We start from the raw sequence: 27,426 nt of genomic DNA on the forward strand, positions 1-27,426 counted from the left end.
CTACACACCATGTGTTTGGTCTAAATAAGGACTACACCGTTATCACCTACTTTTTATTATATATGAATAATATTTTAAAATATACAAATATACCTTCTGGGGAAGAATGTATACAGTGTGGTGCACTATTATTGCTTAAAGGGGGCTCTCTTTTCTGATTCTCATTTTCACAATTATATTACCCCCAAACAAACATACTGTCCATTATTCATACATTGCAAATCAAAGTTCATAAAAGATAAAACAAAATCCTACCTTAATGTAGCCCCAAGAAACTGAGAGTAAATAGTTTGCTTCAGGCATTTTTGATTTTTTATACTACCAGTTTAACTAAAAATATTTAGTTCTTCTCTATCTGATACTATAAAAGAGTCTCCAGAAGAAAGGTTGTTATTATTATTTAGTTATTTTTTCTCATCTGAAGGTTCTCTGCAATTAGGTAGATATGAGGTATTCGGACATGAAATCCAATTGTGCGGTCTTCTGACTGTATAAATGCCATTTGTAAGACTCCAGACGTTCAAGGACTAGCTTGAAGAGACAGATTGGATGAGCTGAAGAAATATCTAAAGAGCTAAGGATCTGCATATTTCCTGAACACCAGGACTTAATGAATAATGTATGTCAAGATGCTCAGCTGCTGGAAAGACTGGTTCTATCAACAGCTACCAAATAAGGACCCGAGGGGAAAGTCACGAACAGTGTCAACTAATCCCTCCCACAAACCCCAACTAAGAGCCAATTGTATTTCATCCGAAAAGATATCAATGCAGGGGATAAAGACATGCTGTATGCTAATTTCTGATTGGTTAACATGGGTGAATCTCCTGGGAACAGAATATTTCTTCTTTTCTATGCTAAATTGTATTTAATAATGGCATTCCTGCCTTTAGCATTATCTCCACGCAAAAAAGAAAAAAAAAAGACTGATTAGCTTAACTTTTTTTTTAATGTCAGTATCATCTGCCAGCTCCATTCAAAGGGAATGTCGAACCTATCCTAAAAAAAAAAAAAAAAAAAGATACAGCAGGTATTCTACACACACTACATGTCATTTGTCCAGTCTCTTTAACTTTTTATGTGGGAAAGGAACACATCTGAATCTTATGAGTAATGGAAACCAGAAGAATAAAGCTTCCAGGATTCTTAAACATATGTGACCATCTGTTGCAATGAAAATGCTTTGTCTTTCGATGCCATCTGAATTAAAAAACAGATCAATTCCTGCTTGGTCATGGATCAGTCTGCTAACTCAAAACGTTCTGCTATTTCAGCAGATAAAAATCACCTATTATTAAGATGGAATAATTCACAAGCCAACCTACAATCTTACAGTTCTAAATACAAGTAAAGCTTCCAGGCAGAAAGCAGAACAAAGGCACTGTAGTCATGAAATTCTTGCTGTAGCTATGCGACTTTTCACTCTAGTGTCATACCAGATTAATGTAATTAATTACAGTTATACCTCACAGAAAAGAAGTGATTAGTTAAAAAGTGATGCATGTCAATGAGCTGACTCAGAGCTCTAAATGAAATATGCTTGTATCTGCCACTCGGCAAGCAATTAAACTCAAAAAGATGAATAAATTATTTGCACCAGTTGGTGTAAAACTTGTGCACTACTGCGACAAATTTCAGAGTCTTTGTTGTATCATAAGAAGGGACCATTTTCTAACGTGACAATGGTGATATGCCTAAAGACAAGATGAATGAGGTACAGCATTCAATCTTAGCCCACACTGCTGATTCATTGGAAGATGCTGACTGACAATAGTCATGAGGGAGCTTTTGGTTGAAGTGGCTTTTACCCCACTGAGTGATGATGCTAGAAAGCAATCTCAGCAGTGCTAAGTGCTTGAAAGGGAATCAAACCCTAGCAAAATCAATCACACACAAAAAATAATAAAATTAACAGATCTCCTTATAGGAGAACTGGAATGCAATAGAAATACAGCAAGCAGGAACAGTCACCACATACCTCTGGCACAATGTACAGTATATTGATAAGGAGAATATTATACAATAAAATGTTATTGTATATTTCAAAAATGTAACAAGATTTGAGTGAATACATTACTGAAAAATATTCTCTTACACACACAGAGACACAATCCAATGTGCCTCACTCTTCTGGGCTTATATAGAGGAAATGTCCATAAAATATTTTACCTTTTGAAACAGGTTGGCTACTACAGCCTCAGCAGAACATTAAAATGACTCCAAAAAGGTATTTGAGGAAAAAATGTACAGTATGAAGAACCATTGTCATAGGACACAGCTCACCTACTATATAGTATTGTGAGCTATATGCTAGATAAGTGCTTTTTATTTAGCTTGAAAGCAGCAGGCCACATATGTTATGTTGTTTTCACTTTTAGTCAGCTTCTGCAGATGAGCACTGCTGCCACCTATCTGTTACCAAAATTACAAATTAAACATATCTTTTGCTGATTTTTCAAATTAAATATGGTGAAAATTATGTAATAAAACTTTGGTCTTAAAAGTTACAGAAGAGGGCTATGAAAAATCCGCAGACACAATTTCCTTAAATTTTTTGTTTGGATTAAATGGGCACAGGTTATTGCCCTGCGATTTGCATGCAGAGAGGGGCATTTTCTGGCAGCTCTCTCCTGCTCTGCTTGTATGGCACATCTGTGGCATTGTTTCATTTTCAGAGACTCTGCAGAATGCTCTTAGAAATCTGGGGATGCGGAAGGGGTTGGGACAGGCAGTCCAAGAGTGGTGAATTATGCAGGGCCAGGGAATCACATTTTTCTTCATCGGCCCCATAGACATTTCTGAGAAAAGTTTAATAGTCAGGGGCTCCAACACCTTTTCAGTGGCCCTCCAATATGATTCTTTTTAATAGAGTCTGTGGGGCAACTCTGGATGCTTAACACCAGGGAGAAGATGTTACAGTCCACAGAGCCAGCAGGAAATTCCTACTGTTGAGGGAGGAGGTGAAAACCATGACATGGAAGGTACTACATTAACAGCCAACATATATTTTACTATGTATTGGATGAAACCTGCATTCGTGAAGCTCTCATTGCAGTGTATTGTAAGAATGAACATTACAATGGTGTTTCCAACCAATATTCTTATTTTGCCATGTTAAGTCTGGTTCGAGAGTTAGCTAAAGCTAGTCCTTAAATACAATATGAAAATTTTTTCAACATCTTTGCTAAAAATACAAAAGCTGCTTCAGGGAAGGAATATTTTAAAAGAGCACTTTAAAAAAATTATGCCTACTGCTACTCTATCTGAAAATACTATATTTTACTGAATATTATTCTCTAGATTAATATATGAAATGAGGACAAATCTACTTTAAAATTACAATTTAGGGCGTGTCTACACTTAAAATGCTACAGCGGTGAGCTTCAGTGTAGAATGCTGAGGGGTTCTCCTGTCAGAGTAGGTAATTCACCTCCCCAAGAGGTGGTAGCTAGGTTGACGGAAGAATTCTTGTCTGTATGGGGACTTAGGTCAGCTTAACTATGCTGCTTAGAGGTGTGGATTTTTCATGCCCATGAATGACGTATTTAAACTGACGTAATTTTCTAGTATAGATAAGGCCTTAGTGAAGAAGAAAATTACATTTTGCATCTGAAGAAGTGAGGTTCTTACCCACAAAAGCTTATGCTCCCAATACTTCTGTTAGTCTTAAAGGTGCCACAGGACTCTCTGTTGCTTTTTACAGATTCAGACTAACACGGCTACCCCTCTGATATTTATCATCTAGAAAATGTTAAATTCCTGTGATGAGGTTTGTGGGTTCATGCAAGAGTTTGCAAGTTTTTTTTTTAAGATGTTTACAGGATTTCTATAAAACTACATGAATACTTTGCTGAGTTTGCAGAGTGAAATTCCCGCAACATGCAATAGCCTTGCAATCTTTTCAGCTGATGGCTGTTACAGTGTGACTTATATTAGTAGTGATTTAAACTGTTGATAACTAATTCACACACCATGGAATAAATCTATAATTTGCTTTAGAACCATTAACCCATCCTGATAGGAACTGGCAAGTCACCCAATATATTTCACCATCATCATTTTGCTGGTGACGCTAACATGTCACCTGACTTTTGGCTGGGAGGAAAAATATTGTGGACCACCTCACAACTTTAAACTTGGAGAATTCAAACATATGACTCATTTGCAGTAATCTTTTTGGCTGATTCTCATTTTCAGTTCCCAAAGTTGGAATGAGTCACTATTGGGTCATAGGAGATTGTGTAGGACAGAAGCATTTACAGTAAATAGCAGTCATGCACAATAACCGCCTAGGATAAAATGGAACAAGGAAAGAACAAACTGGGAAACAGCAGAAATTCAGGCACTCAAAAGGTGCTCTTAATGTGCATAACGGTAAAATGGGATATTCCAAGGATTCTCCTCCCCAGATAATGAGTATGGTAAAATTGTTAATGATGCAGCTGAAAAAGCAGAAGTGTTCAATAAATATTTCTGTTCGGTATTTGTTAAGAATCAGGATGATTTGCTTGTATCACATAAGGATGATGAAGTACTTTCCAGACCACTAGTAACTAAGGAGGATGTTAAACAACATATACTTGGGATACTGGAATAAATATTTTTAAATCTGCAGGCCAAGTCCTAAAAAAGCTGGATGAGGAGAGATCTCTGGCTGCTGATGTTAATTTTTAATAAATCTTGGAATGCCAGGGAAATTCTAGAACACTGGAAGAGTGGTAACGTGTCAATACTCAAAAAAGGGCAAATGAGATGACTCAGGTAACTATAGCTTGGTTAGCTGGACAACAATCTGAGGTGAAATAATGGAAAAGCTGATGAGATCCAATTAATAAGGAATTAAGGACTGCACTACAATTATGGCCACTCAATGTGGTTTTATGGAAAATAGGTCTTGTCGTACAAACCTGATTTCATTCTTTGAGATTATAGAAGTTTGTTAATAAAGATAACAGTGTAGATATGATATACCTGGACTTTTGTAAGGCGTTTGACTTAGTAACACATGACCTGTCGATTAAAAAATTAGTACTATACAATATAAAAAAGCACATTAAATATATTAAGTAAAGGCTAACTGACAGATCTCCAAAAATAGCCATTAATGGGAAATAATCATCAAATGGTGTTATTTCTAATGGTGTTCTGTAAGTATTAGTACTAGGCCTTACACTACTCAACATTATCATCCAGGATGTGAAAGTAAATATAAATCACTGCTGCTAAGATCTGAAGATGACACAAATACTGGCAGAATAGTAAACGATGATGATGACAGGGCAATCATAAGGAGCGATCTGAGCCCATTCAAACAAAATGCATTTTAATGCAACCAAATGCAAAGTTATACATCTAGGAACAAGGAATGCAGGATATAGCTACAGAATGGGGGACTGTAGCCTGGAAAGCAGTGACTCTGAAAAGGATTTAGGGGTTATAGTAGATCATGAGCTGCCAGTGTGATGATGTGGCAAAAAGGGCTAGTGTGATCTTTTGATGTATAAACGGGAGTAGCGAGAAGCAGTAAATAGGTTATTTTACCTTTGTATATGGCATTAGTGAGACCATTACTGGAGCACTGCATCCAGTTTTGGCATCGACATTTTTAAAAAGATGTTGAAGAACTGGAGAGGGTGCTGAAAAGAGCTACTAAAATGATTCAAAGTCTGGAGCAAATGCTTTACAGTGAGAGATTCAAAAAGCTCATTATGTTTATTTTATCAAAAATAAGATTTAGAGATGACTTGATTACAAAGTGTAAGTACCTGAATGGGGAGAAAATACAGGGTACTAGAAGACTCTTTAATTCAGTGAAGAAGGCATAGCAAGATTGAAGAGCTGCAAGTTGAAGCCAGACAAATTCAAATGGGAAATATGGCACATTTTTTTAACAGAACAGAGTGTGATTAACCATCGGATCAAACTAACAAGGGAAGTGGTGTATTGTCCATCTCTTGATGTCTTCAAATCAAGACTAGATGCCTTTCTGGAAAATATGCGTTAGCCAAACACAAGTTATGCTTTAGTTAAATACAAGTTATTGGGCTCAATAAAGGGTAACTGTGTAAAATGTAATGGCCTGTGATATACACATCAGGCTAGATGATCTAATGATCCCTTCTGGCTTAAACTGTATGAATCCATTATTTGTCAAAATAATTCCAGGGTGGATGTCATATCAAAAGAATCACTGCAATAATTACTGTTAATTTCAGATTGTTCTGCAGAAATCTCTCTCTGCTTCAACAGAATATTAACTTCCTAACTATTTGTAAATTAGATGTAAAAGTATTGTAAGAATGAAATTAATCTTTTAAATAAATTATGCTGTTTTGCTTTTTTAAAGAAGAATGGGCTTTTACATTAAAATAAAAGTTGAACCAAAGTGATGGTGGGATGCTGTTAGCTAAAGGGTTGGTTTGCTTTCCATCAAGGATTTCTCAGTTCACCACAGGAAATTAACCCATCCACTGTGGGACCTTCATCATGCAAGAATTCTAACTTCTAAGGAGATAAACCTCAAAGGATAGTTAGACTCCAGTGCTGTCAGCCACCAAAGAGTTTTCCCTAAAGCATCTTGACTTCTAAGGATTTAAAAGCTGTATAGTACATTTATAATGAAATCAGGATTATCATTAGTTTAAGTTATCTCAAATTTTCCTATCATAAAAGAAGCAGCAGTAAATACCTAGATGCAATTCAGTTAAACTATTGATTCCCCTTAAAGCCCTGACACACCAGATATATTTAGAAAAGTTCAACATCAACCAAAATTTTATCTCCATTTTGCAAGAACCACAAGTATCTGGGTATTGGGTTCTCTTCTTATCAACCCCAGCTATAGTACAAACCAAGGGCAGTGATTTAGTCAGTATGAGGAGAGGTCCACAGGCTTTAATTAATCCCATAATTTTGCAGCTCTTAGAAGAATGGTTTAATAATGTTGCCCAAAATGGCCCCCCTGGTAAAGATTAATCATGGAGATCTGCAGATATTCTCACAGGAGTCCTGCCTATGGACTATGTGTAGAGCATACCAGAAGAACCTACAGATTCTACGTAATACATGTTTTTCAAAGTTTTTTTTTTTTTTTTTAAGAACCAGTATAATGTTCTGACAGACAGGAGCATATTCCTGAGGATGATCGAGGAACAGAGGGGGAAATTATAGATTTTCCTGAAGACTACGAGAAAAGCCTCAAGTCCTTAAAATACAGTATTTGCATTCCTTTCTGGATCAATACCTCTCACAACACACTTTTCAAGATCTATGTGTCCTACACATACCTTTCACAATATGGTAACATTTAGTAAGGCGTTTGATATTGTCTCGCAAGACCTTCTCATAAACAAACTAGGGAAATACAACCTAGATGGAGCTACTATAAAGTGGGTGCATAACTGGTTGGAAAATCATTCCCAAAGAGTAGTTGGCAGTGGTTTGCGGTCAAGCTGGAAGGGCATATTGAGTGGGGGTCCTGCAGGGATCAGTTCTGGGTCCGGTTCTGTTCAATATCTTCGTCGATGATTTAGATAATGGCATAGAGTACACTTATAATGTTTGCAGACGATACCAAACTGGGAGGAGTTGCAAGTGCTTTGGAAAATAGGATTAAAATTCAAAATGATCTGGACAAAACTGGAGAAATGGTCTGAAGTAAATAGGATGAAATTCAATAAGGACAAATGCAAAGTATTTAAGTCCATTAATGGCTATTAGCCAGGATGGGTAAGGAATGGTGTCCCTAGCCTCTGTCTGTCAGAGGGTGGAGATGGATGGCAGGAGAGAGATCACTTAATCATTGCCTGTTAGGTTCACTCCCTCTGAGGCACCTGGCATTGGCCATTGTCGGCAGACAGGATGCTGGGCTGGATGGACCCTTGGTCTGACCCAGTATGGCCATTTTTATGTTCTTATATCCTTAAGTACTGCAGTTCAGAGTACTGAGTTGCACACATATAAAATGGGAAATGAATGCCTAGGAAGGAGTACTGCAAGAAAGGGATCTGGGGGTCATAGTGGATCACAAGCTAAATATGAGTCAACAGGTGTAACATTGTTGCAATAAAAGCAAACATCATTCTAGAATGTATTAGAAGGAGTGTAGTAAGCAAGACACAAGAAGTAATTCTTCTGATCTACTCAGTGCTGATTAGGCCTCAACTGAGTATTGTGTCCAGTTCTGGGTGCCACATTTCAGGAAATATGTGGACAAATTGGAGAAAGTCCAAAGAAGAACAACAAAAATGATTAAACGTCTACAAAACATGAGCTCTGAGGGAAGACTGAAAAAATTGGGTTTGTTTAATCTGGAGAAGAAAAGATAGAGAAGGGACATGATAACAGTTATCAGGTACATAAAAGATTGTTATAAGGAGAAGGGAAAAAAATTGTTCTCCTTAACCTCTGAGGATAGGACAAGAAGGAATGAGTTTAAATTGCAGCAAGTACGGTTTAGGTTGGACATTAGGAAAAACTTCCTAACCGTCCGAGGGTTAAACACTGGAATAAATTGGCTAGGGAGGTTGTGGAATCTCCATCATTGGAGATTTTTAAGAGCAGGTTAGACAAACACACGTTCAGCTGATTTATGGTTACTGGACTTGAGTTGTGGGCCTGTAACATTGGGGTGTAGATGTTTGGGCTCAGTCTGGAGCCCGGGCTCTGGAACCCTCCCCCTAGAATATGTGTTAATTATTTATGATAAACTATCTGTTCAATCTTGTATTTAGCTGTGACACTGAGTAGCTTTCCCAGACTTGAAGAAGAGCTCTGTGTACCTCAAAACCTTGTCTCTCTCACCAACAGAAGTCGGTCCATTAAAATATATTACCTCACCCACCTTATCTTTCTGGCTCCTGTCAGCTGAGAAAGGTTCTGAAGGATTAGTCAAGAGGTAAGACAAATAGCAACATTTCAAGCCTGAAGAAAAGAACATAATGGAGGCTGGATTGCCACTTGGGTTACACAGATGCAGTGCTTTGAACAGTCATATGGGGGACACAATTTATGATTTTGGTTTTTCACTCCATAGGTTAGCAGCAGGTAATGAGGGAGCTGTAGCAGTTACATGCTCAGCCCTGAGGGAAGGGAGAACAATTCTTCTGTATGTATGGGCCCAACACAGTCATCAAATAGTTTGACATTGGTCAGGAAGGGGGTGTGAGCAGGACAGCTAGAAATGTAGTGATTCAGCAAATCACCTCAGCAGCTCCACATGAGCTTGACCCAACTTCCCTAGATTCTACATAAGACTGTCTTGTGGGACGAGACAAAATTTAGAACCAAATAGAACAAACCCAAGACCATGCCTATATTAGGGATTTGTTCTGATTACAGCCATCTGTGTCCAGCCATCAATGTAGCTCAAGAAGAGTGATGCTCCACTGGTCGCAGGCCACTGATGACTATAACTGGAGCAAATCCACAGTGTAGGCAAGGCCCATGAAAAAAAAGCTCAGCTTTAAAGAACATAATTACAGCCTAATTATGCTGTTGCAAAATTGCACAACATCAGCAGTCTCATATTTTTCAGAACTACAGTCATTAAACCAATATTATGGTTTAAGCATGTCCCATTCCTAGCATGGCTGTATTTGGGAAATGGTATATTAATCCTGTGGTTTGAATTACAGTATTTTATGTAGCTGAATAGACAAAATGAAATTTAGTCTGAATTATGACTCTTTTTGGGGAATGGGGAATAAAGAGTAAAATCCAGCATCTACTCACTGAGATGTTCAGTAAAATGTCATGTTCCTTTATTCATTTTGAAAAAATATAGACTCTTGCTGTATGTATGTAATTCAATTTAATCTGTTTGTATTTACTGCCCTCTAGTGATAATATAAGCATTAGCTATTTATATATTTCCTTTATGGTGTTTTAAGAACCCAGGCTTGCAATGTGATCTACTAATGTGGTGACCTGCATCTATACAGGATTGGGTTCTTAATCAGTACAGTAAATAGTGTCTTCTCCACTTTTTTTTTTTTTTTGATGGTCTGCTTATAGCCTTTTCTTTTTTCTCACCAACAGCTTTCCCTTATGCAGAAATGAGGATAGAATGACTATTCACTTTACCAGAACATTCTCTTTTCACTAACACAGTTTTCACCTACAGAACTCTTTTTATATAGAGTATTCATAATACTTACCATTACTTATTACAATCACAGAACCTTGCAAAATGAATAAGGACAGTGGGCCAGATCCTGGCCACCAGTAACAGTGCTTTGTGCCACCATCTTAAATATGCTCTAGCAGGGTAGTTGGGATTACCTTGGTGTAAGTCAGGGGTCGGCAACCTTTCAGAAGTGGTGTGCCAAGTCTTCATTTATTCACTCTAATTTAAGGTTTCGCGTGCCAGTAATACATTTTAACGTTTTTAGAAGGTCTCTTTCTATAAGTCTATAATATATAACTAAACTATTGTTGTATGTAAAGTAAATAAGGTTTTTAAAATGTTTAGGAAGCTTCATTTAAAATTAAATTAAAATGCAGAGCCCCCGGACCAATGGCCAGGACCTGGGCAGTGTGAGTGCCACTGAAAATCAGCTCGTTTGCTGCCTTCAGCACGCGTGCCATAGGTTGCCTACCCCTGGTGTAGGGATTCTCCAGCTGGGTAGAGCTGGCATACCTAGCTCTACGTCATCTTATTCCAGACACTGTGCTGCAGGAATTCCTGGCTGGAATAACAGCCCTGCAACAGCCACTATAAAATGGAACATATTAGAGTCCACACCTGATCCAATTTTAATTTACCCCAGAGACTGAACCAGTATTCAGGAGTCTCAGGGATTAGGCAAGCATCAAGTTTGTTTAAAGTGACCTATGCCTCCCCACCTGCTCAAATGAGAGGTCTGGTTCTATTCAATATCTTCATAAATGATTTGGATAAAGGAATAGAGATTACACTTATAAAGTTTGTGAACAATACCAAGCTGGGAGAGGGTTGCAAGCACTTTGGAGGACAGGATTAGAATTCAAAATGATCTTGACAAACTGGAGAAATGGTCTGAAATAAACTGGATGAAATTCAAGAAGGACAAATGCAAAGAACTACATTTAGGAAGGCATACTAAACTGCATAAATACAAATTGGGAAATGACTGCCTCAGAAGGAGTACTGCAGAAAAGGATGTGGGGCTTATAGTGGATCACAGTGACACGTATGAGTCAACAATATAATACTGTTGCAAAAAAAGCGAACATCATTCTGCGATTAGTATGAGTGTTGCCAGCAAGACATGAGACGTAATTCTTCCAGAGCACTGATAAGGCCTCAGTTGGAGTACAGAGTCCAGTTCTGGGCACCACACTTTAGGAAAGATGTGGACAATTGGAGAAAATCCAAAGGAGGGCAATAAAAATGATTAAAGGTCTAGAAAATATGACCTACAAGGAAAGATCGAAATAATTGTTTTTGTTTACTCAGGAGAAGTAAAGCCTGAGGGGGGGGGACATGATAAGAGTCTTCAAGAATGTAAAAGTTTGTTATAAAGAGGAGGGGGATAAATTGTTCTCTTATCCACTGAGGAACAGGATAAGATGTAATGAGCTTAAATTGCAGCAAGGGAGATTTAGGTTAGACATTAGGAAAAACTTCCTAACTGTAAGCACGTTAAGCATTGGAACAAATTGTCTAGGGGGGTTGTGGAATCTCCATCATTGGAGGTTTTTAAGAACAGGTTTTTAAGAACAGGTATGGTCTAGATAATACTTAGTCCTGCCTTGAGTGCAGGGGACTGGATTATATGACCTCTTAAGGTCCCTTCCAGTCCTATAAATTCTAAGATTCTATAAGTTACATGTTGATGATCTGGGACAACGTGTTTAATTTCTCTGAATATTTGCTGCCTATTGCTGAATTCAATCTACTGTCTTAAAGCTGAAAATAGTAAAAATAAATTAAAAGGGAGACAATTTAAAAAAATCTAAATTCTGAATAAAGATGAAATGAAAATTATGACTAGAACAGAAATACAGGAGTAGACACTATTTGGACACTGTGTGTATTACCTTCAAACTAAGTGCAGGAGCAACCAAAATGTATGCATAATGCTGGAAATTATATATTTCAAATCAAGCCTTTGGAGACAAGTGCTGATCTCAATCCTTGACATGCTTCTAAGGATATATTATAAAATTAGTTGCTGTGCTTCTGAACACAAATGTAGTGATGGAGTGTATAAAATATGTGATGATTATTGAATTCTAAACAATCATTCAAATAAATGGAAATTGCATTTCAAAAATACTCTAGTTTTATAAGTGATACTGAAGTTTCTCATCTCTTAGCAGTAAAAAAAGGCCAGGCTGAAGAAGAAATTTAAACATGAGAGCAGTTTGGGAAACAAAGGTTTTCTTATTCCATCAAATTACTACTGTAAAAAGCAGCTGTTGAAAACAGAAGGCTTTCAGCCTCACAGTTCTGCCTCAGAAAGAAAAGATTTACACACACACCCCCACCACCCTAAAAATCTCATCTGTACTTGGACATATGTCACAATGTAACAACATATCTACTGTATGCTAGCACCTTAACAGGAAAGTAATTCCATGACTGCTCAGTTACTTATACTTCAGCTGTGGATATGCTCAAAATAAAATAAAAATTCCCTACTAAGGTCTTATTTTTTTTACACTGGTGCTTAAATTGTACAAATGCTAGTTCAAACCACTACTCCACTACAGAGTCCCAATTCGTTAAAAAGAGGCACGTTGCTCAACATGCACCAATTTGTTTTGGTCACAAGTTTTCCACGCACATAATAAAAACGCCAGCACAGAAATCAATGGTATGATCAGAATGCACAGTACATGAGCTTAAAGGCAGATCAAAAACATAAGAGTTATTTAAAACACTTCATTATTACTGTAAATGGGGTGGAGGTGTTAGCTTTTGCAGAATTTTATCTTTCTTATCTGAGGCATTTTGAAGGCATCTGTCCCTCTACAGTATTTCTAAGGCACCTGTAACCTCTGCTTCCATGCAGCGAACAACCTAAAGTAAACTATTTCAAGACATCCCAAAAAGAAAAAGAAAAATAACGCCACAAGGGGGCCACATCTCACGTTCTTAGTTCTTCCTTCACTATTCTACCCCGCACTGTTCCTTTTGATGGTTTATTTACAAAGTATTATAAAAGATCATTTCACAGAAATTATAGTTTTTGAGTCACAGAATAGGAAAACAGGCAGAAGAAAGTTATATAATTACTGTCAAATAGCACAAGAGAAGCACTGATCTCAAATGATTAGCAGTAGGATAACAATTACACAGAATTAAAATGATTTTTAAGGAATTCTTAGGTAATGTAAAAAAAGGAAAGAAAAGAATCAGAAATCAAATACAAAAGCTCTAGTAGATCATCTAGTACATCCCTTTGTCCAGTGCTGGATTGTTCCCCAGAGCTTTGCTCTATATGCTTTTAACATTAATAAAGGTGGCTTCCAACATTAATCTTAACAGCTAATGCAGCTAATTTTGCAAAGCACAAGCAAATGGAAGATTTGAGAGTATCATGGGTTTTGGGTTTTTGTTTGTTTGTTTTGTTTTGGGTTTTTTTGCTTCTCATGCCACTAGTGTATGGGTCAGGTTACCCTTAAAGCTAGTTGGGACGCTGCCTACTAATGGTTGAGCATTATGTTAGAGGAGAAAAAATGGCCCAGAATGAAGTAGTGGGTTAAAATACTATTCCTGTTTACTGCCCTAAGGATACAAATGTATGCTTCATAGCACTGGAAACAAGTGGATTGTGAGATATCGGACCTTAGATCTATCACGGATCCACAGAAATGCCAGGGGTTTTTGGAATTAGCCTAGGGCAGAACAATCCATGTCCTGGACCTCCAAGCAGATTCTGAATACATAGTATACAAGAGAGAAAAAAATACAATGTTTACCATTTTCCTTTGTCTTAGTCTCTTGTTACAGCAGCAGTAACACTATTGGTAGCACCAAGGAACTGGTATCATGGTGCTATTATAAATATAGTTACTTTATTTTGATTAGCATTGTATTAAGAAGACTAATATCTCTTGAAGATTTCACAGAAAGAGAAAATCCCTATTGTTACCTTCAGTTCCTTTGTTAACAAAGCAACACTCACAACTACAGCTGGCTGGCAGACAGTCCTTCCATTTGGCGAATGAAGGCCTGCTGTAAGCCTCTGTTCTAAACTCACCCAACCAGGGAATGAAAAACAGGAAGTCCCAACTACAGGTCACATCATATCCCTTTCTTCAGGGCTTGTTTATTTTCAAAAGCAAAGTCAAAACCAGAACAAATCAACTCAAACTACTGGGTAATTCCTTTTATAACCATGCCCAATCAGCCACATGTCAGACAAGGACCCAGTATTTCCTTACATGCAGAGCATCTTTACACCTTGTCACACCTACCCTAAATACTGTTCAACTAGCCATAGTCAAGAGACCTCATGATTTGCCTCTAGTGTACCACACAGGACACCACTCACACTGAGAACTCATGCCCTCCCATGGCCAAGACTCCTCTTGGAGGTCAACTTTTCAGAAAGAAGAAGGACATCCCTTCCTAGCAAGTAAACCAAGGTTGGGGTCCATATGCTCTACCCATCTGCATTCTAAATGTTTGGGCCATTTATCTACTGTTTTTATAAGCAGTGCATTCCTGGGAGAGCAGGTCCAAACGTTGTGATATATAGAAGGAAAAATTTAAAAAGTATTTCTCAGCACCAGTGATTTATAACATTAGAGGAACTCAATATAACCCTACACTTCCCCTTCCCCTTCGAAATTGTATCAACACAGACCCTGTGCACAGTGACTTGTGCAGAAATAACCAAACATAGCAGCTCACTGAACACAAAATTAGACTCAAAAAAGAGAGAAGGTGGAAAAGAAGTCAAGTATGGGGTCAGAGAAAGAGGGTGGGACTGCCTCCCTGAGTCCTTTACGGTGATCACGGCAAATGAGTGGCTAATCATGTGGCCCGCCCGTAAGCCCATTTGCCATGGAGACCACCATTCAGGAGGTCATGTCACCAAATCTGTTGCTGTTTCCTCTTCCTTCCAGTTCCCCACTGCAGCCAAGGAGAAAGCTGGTATTCAGGTCTAAATGCTGATGGCCTGTTAGAGGGCCTGGAAGCCACAGCACTGCCATGACTACCTCTCCTTTGCCTGCCCACCCTTTCTTTAGCCGCAGGGATAAAAGAATCCTTCCTCTTTTGTTATTTTCCTCCTTCTCTCTCAGGCAAGCTCAGTTGCAGACAGACAGACCAAACTGTTAGGCTCAAATTCAGCAGCATGAATTGGCTAGGATTTATTTTCTGATCATTAGATTGCCAGTGTTCTTTGTTTTAACCAGGGCAATATTGCATGAACAACTAATCTGCGACTGACTCATGTGAGTTCCTTTAATTTAAAAAAAGACCCCAAAACATATCCATATTTGAGCAGCAAACTTTAAGAATAATTCAAGGAAAATGTAGTTTCTTGCAAAGACTGACATTTCGGCCCACTTGTTTTATTGTAGAAGACCTCTGAAGTCTTACACAAGTTAACGTTTGCTCTCAGGTAAATGTCAATGAACGCAGACATCTCATGTTAGGCAAAGTGTATTACGGGAAATGATGAAGTGTGAAGATAACCAAAGCCACATAGTCTATGAAATCATATGCTTATTAAAGGAAGCATACAGAACATAAGCTAACTAGAAAGCCATTTTAAATGCCTGCAAGATAAAACCATTACAGACCTGCAAAGCAGGGAGCAAGTCTTGTGGCAAGTGCATCTAGGGACAAGAGACTGCTGATATAGTTTTTCCTGAGGCAACCCACAGAAGTATGTAAATAGAAGCAGATGAAATAGCATGTGTGGAATAAGTCAAGCTAGCTCTTGAAGGGATGATGCTGATAGCTTCCATGGACAACTGGCCAAAGAGCAAAGATACACATAGACCAAATACTGAAACAATGACCTAATGGCGATAGCTGATGTGATCATCAAAAGTAAGGCACTGCCAAAGAACCAGGTATTGCAATTTGTTTCGCAAGTTTAAAAATGACAACTCTCCCCTAAATAGGGGAAATACACTCAGTCGGAGGCCTGTAATCTAACCCACACAAACAAGTTAGGCCAATTCAAGAGTTATGACTGGTAGACTGCAACCTCACCTTCCCACATTCTTTGATCAGGAATGAACTAGGTAAGAAAGTTGACATTTACATCAATATAACTGGGCATCTCAATGCGATGACCGGGGCAGTTCACATAGCTATTGTTTCAGGACTTTTGAAAAATCAGGCCTCAAAAAAAGGTATTAGGTTGCTGATCCTGGTCATAAACATGCCTTACAGAAAAAAGATGGAGAAGCTAGCAGTAATCTTTGTCAATATAGACTGATTTATGCCTCCCAATTTCATGAGTATACTTATTTCATTTTAGCTTTTCTGAGATTTTCATCCTCAGGATACTCAAGAAAATAAAAAGTGAATGAATTGTGACTGATACCACATGCCTGGAAAGGTATAAAGTCGATAAAGAACTTAACTATGCAATACCAAAGTCAAAGAGAATGCTAGTGTCAATAAGGACAGATTTTCCTGACTCCAGCTAACCAGCTCATGGCTGTCAGCATGGGGATCATTAGCACTTGTCTTTGTTATCCTAGCTAATGTAACTGTGGATACTTTTGTGAGGGCTTGTCTAAAGTAGGGAAAGTTTTACCAGTTGTATCACTACAATTATACCTGTATTACCCCCGTATGAACATTTTGTTACTGGAAAAAGAATGGCTTTTTTGGTTAGGCTTAAATACTTCCAAAGAGACATAAGCTAAATGGAAAAGGAATTATCCCAGTATAACTATATCAATTTAAATTCACACGTTAGCTTATGCTGATATAACTTTCTTGTGCAGTCAAGCCCTTAGTAATATAAATATTTTTTAAAAAATTACTAAACTTTTTTCCCTAATAATATTCCGTGGCAGAGAATTCCACTAGTTAATTACATGTTAGACTGAAAATAATTTTGCTTTATCCATTTTCCCCACAGCTTCCTTCCCAGTTATCCAGTTTATATTTGCCCATAGGGTACATTCAGAAATCATTTATGGACACCCAAGGTTAAATCCAAGTAGGGCAAACTCCATGCTTGTCACAAACTAAAAACAAAAAGGAACATCTTACATACTGGGACTGCTATTCAAAAGTTCATCTTTTTGTCATGACTAGTGAGGAGCAAACAAATAGAGAATGTGCCTTGATAACAAGCAGCCACAGAGCATACTGAGTGAACATACCTTAAAGAGCATGTTCTAAGAGAACTATAAATTTAGCACTTACACTTCAAACAAGGCCAAATATAATAAAGGAAATATGCAAAATAAAAGTGGATTTTTAACGAAAATTCATCATTTAAATTTAGCTAATAGGGTTTGGTAGTAAGGCAGAAAGTATAGAGGGATCTTACAAATTGTTTTCTTTGGGATCACATTATGTCCGGATACTTAGGGCTTGTCTATACTGCGATGTTGTTGACAAAACTTTTGTCTTTCACGGGTACCTAAAAAGGCCCCCCCCGTGAAAGACAAAAGTTTTGCCGATGCAAGTGGCAGTGTGAAGCGGCTTTGTTGGCAGGAGCGCTCCCCTGCCAAAAAAGCTAACGCCACTCACGGGGCAAGAAGAATTTTGTTGGCAAAAATAGACAAAATATTGACAGAGAGCATTCACACACGCTGACGTTTAGTGACAAGGCTGTGTCCATACAGTCTTGTTGCTAAAAGCTGCGTAGTATAGACAAGCCCTTAGTGAAGAATTGTGACCATAGGCCATACAGGTCTGTTTCATCTTACGTTGGGGTTACGTTCCGCAGTCAGCGCCTAACGCGAAAATCGTGTATAGTCAAAATTACATTGAGTGTAATGGTGGGCAGAATCGCCCGCACTACAGAAACAGTATTTAAATTGTTATTTTTCTCTTTTTGGGGGCTTTGTTTTTGTTTTTGCCGACCACGTAAAGCTGAAATTGCACGTTAAATGCACCTAAGATGCGACATACCTGTATACGTCATGAGTTCTCTTTATGCAGGGATTCTCAAACTGGAGGTTGGGACCCCTCAGGGGGTGGCGAGGTCATTACATGGGGGGTCGTGAGCTGTCAACCTCCATCCCAAACCCCGCTTGCCTCCAGCTTTTATAATGGTGTTAAATATATTAAAAAGTGTGTTTAATTTATATGGGGGGGTTGCACTCAGAGGCTTGCGATGTGAATGGGGTCTCCAGTAAAAAAGTTGAGACCCACTGTCTTTATGGAACCTACTGAGGCTCCTCCTCTTTTCTGTAGGAACAGCTGGTTGCATCACTCTGATGCTAACCTAATCAGCTGATTTAAAATCACTTAAAGTGGTCCACTCCCGCACTGTGATCTTGGGGGTATTAACTAATGTCAAAGTCAGTTTTCTCACACAACTGCTTAGGTTAACACATCTCCTGTTTATTGATTCCAGCAATAGAATCCTTTTGTTCTACAAAATTCAGTTTTGAGATAACCTCAAACCTTTTTCACAAATCCTTTGAGCTGAAGTGGCTTTGCATGCAACATGATGAACACTGACCAATGAAAGCTCATTCCCTGGCTTTTTTTGGTTTCAAATAGAATTTCAAACTCAATAAACTATATAAAAGAATGTTGAATAATATACACACATACCCCAGAAAAATCACACAATGTCTCCAATTTTCAGCTGGTTAACTTTGAATTTCTTCCTGTGTGCTCTTGTTCTTGCATTATGGAAAAGGGCAAACAGGAGTTCATAAATGACCATCTCTCAAATATGAACGATTAATTATTATTATTGACTATTTATACTGCACCAATGCCTAGAGGCCTCAAGCAGGTTGGGGCCACATTGTGCAAGACACTGTACAAACACATGGCAAATGACAGTCCCTGCCCCAAAGAGCTTACAATCTAAAATGTTATTTGCCTGACATAGGGAATTCCATGGGGAAGACTTGGGAACAAGGGAATGTGCACCTCTCCTATACAAGCCCTGCAAGAAATACTGAGCTTGGGGCTCTCTAACTTTTACTTTCAACATCCCTTCGTGCTGTGGAACCTCCCATAATAGGGAAGTACCATAGGCAGCTGCTGAATGGAGAGCCCATGGCAGCAGGGCTGCACTGGAGCGTCAATGCCCTGCAGATAAAGGAGGAGGCCTCAGAAACAATGTAAAGATGGATAGGCCTGTACCTTCAACATATCCCCCAAGATCATATGGACTGTGGAAAATCCATAGGTTCTGAGAGTGGATCTTCCTGATGGTCCCGCAGTTACGGGCAAACCTCATCCCCATCTGCAGAACAATCTGAGAAAATCTATTGCGAGGAAAAAATCTTGGAGTTTTCCTCCCTCCTACCACTTATCATGTGTTTTCCCCTCGGGAAGGGTAGTCTGGGACAATACCAATAGTGTTTCTTATTAGCAGTGGAATCAGAGCTGTAAAAATTTCATAATTCTACAATGTGTACGGGGGACAAGCAGGTTTAAAAGAAGATCCTCTCTCCCATAAACTGTTGCATAGTGAATAGGCAAAGACATAATGCTATATCAGTCCCTCAGCAATCGTGTTTAACAGTAAACTTTTAATACTAAAAAGCAACGTGAGAGCCGATAATCACATTTTTTTAAAGTTACAGACATAAGTGCTATTCATATCTGACATTTAAATTCACTGTTCTGTCTTGAAAGAAAGGCAGAAATACAAAACACAAATGCGTCTTTTTAAAATTCAATATACATATTTTTTGTATGAAAACCAGACCTGAAGCAAAGCTACTATTTTTTTCTTTTAAATATTATTGCTCAGTTACCTTTGTGTCAAGATTTTTTTTTTAAGACCCCACTCAGAAGCAGTCAGTGATAGTATAAATAAAATCATACAAGCATGGAGTGCTAGGTAACGTTGCTAACAGAAAAACAAACAAACTCAGTGGGGCCCTGACACATACATGCCATAGCAAGCTCCTATAAATCACACTCACAAGATATCAGGATTTCAAAGGCACATTGCAAGCTGTTTCACAGAGACTTGTTGATTCAAGCTCCAATTCCTATTAAACTGGCTATTGTATCCTGACCCTGTCTGAAAAGGGTATCTTGTTGGCGTTACCGTTCCTTCAGAGAACTAATTCAATGCTGGCTTAATCAAAAAAGAATCATTCCATTTTATGTCTTGGATACATTTTATTTGATTATGTATTTAGATGACATGTGGTAAATATTTGTTTAATCAGAAATCTTCCAATCTAGTCTGAACATGACATGATTCAAGTTCACATAACACCCTCCTATATCATGTATAAATGCAGATACGCACGCAAATGTAATTGATTTTTTTTTAAGTGGGCAGCCCATCCAAATGCCCCCAGAGCATATCTAAAAAAACAAGGAGGATGTTTCCAGTTCTGCAGCCTAGTGTGTTGTGAGTTGGGTTTACTGGTAGGCAGGCAAGAGAAAAGATGCCTTCAAGGCAAGAAACAATGACATCCTTTGAATACATCTGTATATTTCTTATTCAGTATTTGTGTGGATTAACCCTTCCTCATACATAGCCTGATTAATCAACCTTTGCAGAGGAAGTTCCTGATGTTTGGAGGGAATTAATTCATGCCAGTTCATGTATATGCCATAATGCAGCTTGGAATCTACTGTTACTTCCCACCACACACACACAGACTCTTTCAAGGGTCTACTCATTGCACCAATCTATTTGGTGTTGGTGGCCCCCATTGCACCAATCTATTTGGTGTTGGTGGAGAGAGACCTAATGCATGTCTACATCACTCCACAGTTAAGAACATAAGAATGGCCATACTGGGTCAGACCAAAGGTCCATCCAGCCCAGTATCCTGTTTACCAACAGTGGCCAATGCCAGGTGCCCCAGAGGGAGTGAACTTAACAGGTAATGATCAAGTGATCTCTCTCCTGCCATCCAACTCCACCCTCTGACAGACAGAGGCTAGGGACACCATTCCTTATCCATCCTGGCTAATAGCCATTAATCGACTTAACCTCCATGAATTTATCTAGTTCTCTTTTAAATCTTGTTATAGTCCTAGCCTTCACAACCTCCTCAGGAACGGGTTCCACAGGTTGACTGTGCGCTGTGTGAAGAAGAACTTCCTTTTATTTGTTTTAAACCTTCTGCCTATTAATTTCATTTGGTGGCCCCTAGTTCTTATATTATAGGAACAAGTAAATAACTTTTCCTTATTCACTTTCTCCACACCACTCATGATTTTATATACCTCTATCATATCCCCCCTTAAGTCTCCTCTTTTCCAAGTTGAAAAGTCCTAGCCTCTTTAATCTCTCCTCTTATGGGACCCATTCCAAACCCCTAATCATTTTAGTTGCCCTTCTCTGAACCTTTTCTAATGCCAGTATATCTTTTTTGAGATGAGAGACCATATCTGTATATAGTATTCAAGATGTGGGCATACCATGGATTTATATAAGGGCAATAAGATATTCTCTGTCTTATTCTATATCCCTTTTTTAATGATTCCTAACATCCTGTTTGTTTTTTTGACTGCCCCTGCACACTGCATGAATGTCTTCAGAGAACTATCCACATTTAAGTGATTTGGAATCCCTTTACACATGTGTGAATTTCACCATTTGCTACAAACATGAATAATCCAAAACAAATACAAGAATTCCCTCTTAAAATAACACAGTGTATATAAGAACAGTTTTACAGGTTTCCAGTTAACTTTGTGCAAACAAATTTCAGATGAGTGGAAAAGAAATTGCTTTTTAATAGCCCCTTTACACTAGCCTGGATTGATTATTCCAACGTGGAAATCAGTTTTATGCTAACTTTTATACAGGTTGGAAGGATTAGATTTTTTATCTGTCATTTGTCAATTTCACCATACACACATAAACCAACGAAAAAATGTTTCCATCGATAATTGAAATCTACACATAGGTAAAGTGAGAAAAATGCAGCTTGGGAACTGATTAGAGTTTGATTTAAAGATATTTAATTTGTATATTTTGACATTTGATGCTGACAGTTTGTGGATATAAAGCTTTAGCTTTTTGAATCTCAAAACCTATTGTCATTAAATAATTATTGTCTGACACACACACACACACCTCTTTGCCCCTACCATAATTTCCCACAACTGTGAAAATTTAAATAGGTAAAATTGAAAAAAAAGCTTTAAAATAAACATTGATATTAGCCTCAAAATTATATGTCTAAAAATTAAATTCCACCCAGCCTCATTTACAACGTATATATATGAAGGGCTTAATCTCAACATCAATACAGGAAACTCCCATTAGTGTTACCATGGGTTACATGTGAGCACAAATGGCATGCCAGAACACCAATAAATTGGTTCTAATAAGGACATAATTTCACAGCTAAATCAATATTGCCTTTAAGCATGCACCTTAAAACTCACCAAGTTCCCAGTACATACTGTAATTTTGTACTGCAATGACATATTATTAACATTGCTTTTATGTATATATATATTTTTAGTCAATTAATATTCTATAGTAAAATTATTTTAAAATCTATATTTGCAGTAATTAATGAATATAGCCTAAATAATTTAGGTCACTCATGAACTTCAAAAGCAGAGGAGAACAGAGCATTAAAGGGAGTTTAATGTAAAGCACCCCACTTTATATATAGAAAGAATGTTGGTCAGAATGTTTTTGGATCAACAATATGCCATCACCCACTTGCTTTCTGTGCTATCAGATTATGAGGAGGCCTAACCTAAGGACTCCTGTCATTCATGCAAAACAAGAAACCACAGGATAGATTAAAAAATAATGAAAATTACCTCACATACTGACGAGTGATAGAGTTGCATTAAATAAAGTAAATGATTACACTGGGTACATTCTTTGCTGAATGTCTAACATGGATAAAGAATACAGATGTATTCAAGTAAGAAAGTGGCAAGACTAACCCATCTTTATTACTGAATTTCTTGTCAAAATCTCTTTTGAAGAAACACTGTATGTACCTCATATCACTCAGGTTAAATAGAACTTTTGAAGTCCATATAAAAGTAGTCTCTAACTGGAAAAATTTACTTTAAAAGCAAACCAAAACAAACCTGGCTTACTACTAGTAGTAGTTTTTTCTTTATTTAGATCCTGATCAAAATTATCTAAAATCAATATTCTTCTTTCTCTTCTTTTTAAGCTTAGTGAAGGGAAAATCTTCCTTCAAATCCTAATTGTTTTAGTGTGAAGACGGTATGATCAATGCAGCATGCCACAGACATTAAAGGTGACTATTTTCCACATCTACCAGATAAAGAATACTCCTGTGGTTTAGCACCAGATAAATATGAATCAATGCTCAAATGTGCTGTCCAGGGGCTCAGCTGATAGCTACTGAAGCAGAATTAAGCTATGTAAGTTCTTGAAACTGCCAGTACAAGACCTGTAAATACTATTTTCCAAATGGGCACAGGGCCCTTCAGTGGTAAAGACAAGATTTGAAAATGCAGCGTACCTGCAGGCCACAGGTCTAGTCAGAGGACAGTACAGAAGATGCTGGGAGGGTCTTGGTGAGAAGCTCAATTTCTTCATCCCCATCTGCCAACAGAGCCTGCTTCTTTAGATCTTGCTTACAGGCTCCTTATTTTTTATCAGCTTTAAGCTAGAATGTGTCTAAGTAAATGTGAAGCACTCTCTAACAGCTCCTGGCTTCTGAAAACAGAAAGCATTCTCTATGTTCCCCCCATTTCAACCCCAAACCTCCATGCTGCTGTGAGGAGAGAAGGTGTCCCATAGTCTACCCACCCCGCTGACTTCTACTGTATGTGTGTGTATCCGCTTCTCTAGATCTCTCTCTGTCTTCTGTTTGCTATAAGGGATAGAGAAGTCTCTACACTCCTTCTCCATTTTGTGTTCTCATACCCTCTACATAGGTCCAGTGCTTGCTTCAGCTGTGGCTCATAGTTTTCCCACGACAGGAGTTGGGTGAATTTAGCTGATTCTTGTCAATTTACACTGTTGCTCACAGGGTTCTGAATAGATGCTTGGCAAAGCTCTAAGCAGCAAGAACTGTCTCTTGGCAGAGTCAAACACACCAGTCCATTGCTTTACACTGGGTTCATTTTCACAAGGTTATTTTTCCAGCCACGGGAACTGGAACCTTTTAATAATAAAGAGCTTAAATTCTGCAGTAGATGGATCTGCCCCTTCACTTACTCAGGACAATTTCTGCAGTGACAATGACAAATAGGCAACTGGATTTTTCAAGCCCTGTGATAAAAGGTAAAGATAGAAAAGGAAAATAGGCAATGGCTCAATCCAAAACCCACTGAAGTTAACTAAAAGATTCCCATTGACTTCAATGGGCATTAGATCAGGCCCTGACTGAATTAAAAAAATGTGTTAAAATGCTTCAAGAATATTTAACCCGAGGTTCAAGTGGTATCTTTCAACAGCAGAATTCCATACACTTCTGGACCAAAGGGCAGCAGTGACTTGATTAAACAAATATAACATCATTATAGGCAATCCGTGGGTTTCTATACCTTGTCTAAGTCATCTTGCTCTAGCAAGCATTGATATAGGAGCTCATATCTGATAATATTCAGCATGGCTCAGAAATCTTAGATTTTTCACACTCACAAAGGTGAGTGAGGGGACATACCCCATCAATTTCTACTCAACTTAGCATTTCATATATCTGCTGTTGAATATTAGTAGTGGTTTACTATATGTTATTTAACACATTAACTCCCAACATAGTAAATTCTAGTGAAAACACAACATAAAAGTTTGCTGACAACGAGCAACAAACCTTTATGTCCTGTCTGTGCTGCAATTTACAGTTGTGTTAATTAATATACAGTAAAATGTGACTAAAAATTCAAGGGTAGATATACCCAGGCTCGTGATCGTATAACCTTTCAAATGCGAATGGAGTGTATGCCAAAGCTAAGGTGTCTTTCTGAGTCTGCAGACAGGCAACTCCAGGGACTCTGCAGTTCCCAAGGTGCAGCAGAGTCTTGTGAGTTTGCAATGCTGCAATCCAGAATTCTGTAATCAGTAACATTAGTGATAAGGATGAGGTCAACATAATGCTGTGGTAGTGTGGCACAGCTGTGAGCAGCAGCAGAGGCAGACACAGGAGCAAAAATGAGGCTGGGAAAAGAGTAGAATTGTGCAGACCTTCTACCCCCACAGCAGCCAAGAAGCTCTGTAGAGGACAGAAGAAACAGAAAATCCTCCTCTCTCCCAACAGTAAGTGGCATCGAGCTTCATATTTCAACACTGACTATCCAAAGGCTGATACAAATGAGAAGCAGCATCTGCAGCCAGCATGCTCCCTGCTTTGAGCAGTTGGGTATAACTGGCCTTCTCACCAGGGCATGTTTCCCAAAGGTCATTCATAGGGATGTCACACTCGTCTTTCATATTTATCTCTGCTTAAGAGGGTTAGTCCTCCAAGTTTGGTAATTTTTTCAAATTCTGATCATATAATACACAAACAAACAAACAGCGCTACACACACATCAACAGATAGTCCTTTTACAGCATTACAGCCACAACCTCTGCCCCCTCAAAACTAGAAAAGACGAAACAGAGGTGCAGCAGGTCTAGGGTTTTAATCTGCTGGGAAGAATACAAAACAATATAGTTATAGTGATTTTTTTTTTGCTACAGTTCTACTTTACACCCGTTATACAGTCTTAGGTATTATTGCCATATCATCTCTCTTATGAAGTAGTCTTTCAGTAACATAAGGACAAAATTGTAAATACGAACATCAGACTCTAGATGTATATTAAATTGAGTTAAAAAACATGCACACAAAGAAAAAAACATTATTTTGTTTTAGTCCTTCAATCCCAAGATTATTTTTGTGTGAGTTTTCCTATGTATTCTGATATCTTCTATTTGGAATATTTTTCAATTTAGTCATTTCATTGTAAAGCCAAGTTTTGTAAACAAGGATTAACTAAAAGTTATCTCAGAAATTCCAGGCACATGCATCTGACTATATATTTTTACAGACTGCAACAACATCTTCACAATGATGATATTTAAAAGATCTTCTGCAATTGAACCTTTAAAGCTTTTTCTACAGCACCACACCTAAACTACTCTATATCCCTCCAAGCACCAAAATTTATTCATTTGTTTTACTGATGTTGAAAAACCAAAAAGCAGGTAATTATCAAACATGAAATGCAGTCTTACCTGGATCCAATATTCAGATGTACAAAACTTTGGCCATACTTCATAGTGTAAGCAACACACAATCATTTTACTTAGAAATATTATGCCCTCTGTGTTTCAATAATTAGGCATCCAAAGAGATATACTATGATTTGTTTGTCAAATAATTTCTCACATTAGTATTTCTCAGGAGTAAGTGTGTTCTGATATCCAGTTAAAGTTTCCATTGCAAGTGAAAAATCAGTTCATTCAAAGAAACCCTTAAATTCCCCCGAAGTTAGTAATTAAAGACATTGTTTTTGCAAGCTGTCTTCTTGCAAATACTGTGTTTCACAAAAATTCTGATGTACACATAGAGCATTTAAATCCAGCAAGATACTTTCTGGCTTCTTGTAGACCCATACTAGCCTGCATTTACTCCAAAATGGCAGCCTGATCTCTCCTCGTTGCTATGGACACATCATACGTCAGACCTGCACTTTTTTTTTCCAGACCTGCTTGTTTATGACAGGCCTAGGTGCTTCCTATTATGGTGTCTGCATCAGCACAGCATGCCATTCGCCAGTAATAAGAGCCAGCGGCAGCCACCGAGGTGATCAGCATGCAGCAGAGGACAGAGATGCTGAGGAATCTGAGCATGCTCACTGTAAAACTGCATAGAATGGCTGTTTCAAGAATGGTTAAACAGCATACAAATAATGAATCTTGATTTTGCTGGGAACAGTGCTCTCAAACACAATTTTCTGTGGCAGCAGATATTTAATACAGGGGAGCTAAAAGGCAAAAGTGAGAATGCCGGTGGATGACATCTTTAGAGAACAAAATAAACATGGAACTTGAGAAGATCTAAAATACTTATCTGTCCTCCCAACTTCTGAAAAACTGGTAGGGAGCTGCTATGGCAAGAGCACAGCGTACACTATCTGTATGAATTATTTCATGACTAAGTGTTGAATGAAATTCCAGCACTAGAATAGATTATTTGCCTTCCACTTACAAAAGTGAGCATGCTTTGGTTGTTCTATGTACATTCAGAGGGAGACACAGCTCAGATTGAAGGTATGACAACCCTCAGACCCTCCACCCACCACTGTGGCCAAACCCTCTCAAACACATATCCGTAGCTTAGGATAGGACAGACCATTGCCAAATGACCACACATCTGCTCAGAGGAGGCAAGGATTAAGACCATACTGATATATTT

The 27,426-nt window shown here is 38.1% G+C and overlaps 1 protein-coding gene across 7 annotated transcripts in view; it reads right to left on the reverse strand.

Annotated features, from left to right (window-relative positions):
- PDE4D (phosphodiesterase 4D) overlaps window positions 1–27,426 on the reverse strand; it is a 648,504-nt gene that overhangs the window by 26,307 nt on the left and 594,771 nt on the right. Inside the window, exon 1 of one of the 7 annotated variants that reach the window (XM_034773685.1) lies at window positions 256–627. The exons of the other annotated variants lie outside the window; for them this stretch is intronic. Coding sequence (XP_034629576.1) covers window positions 256–303 — 48 coding nt within the window. The 5' untranslated portion in view covers window positions 304–627. Of the gene's footprint in view, window positions 1–255; window positions 628–27,426 lie in introns of those variants that run through there. 7 annotated transcript variants of the gene reach the window in all.

This window comes from Trachemys scripta, chromosome 6 (assembly GCF_013100865.1).
Source record: "Trachemys scripta elegans isolate TJP31775 chromosome 6, CAS_Tse_1.0, whole genome shotgun sequence".
Taxonomy (NCBI): domain Eukaryota; kingdom Metazoa; phylum Chordata; order Testudines; family Emydidae; genus Trachemys; species Trachemys scripta.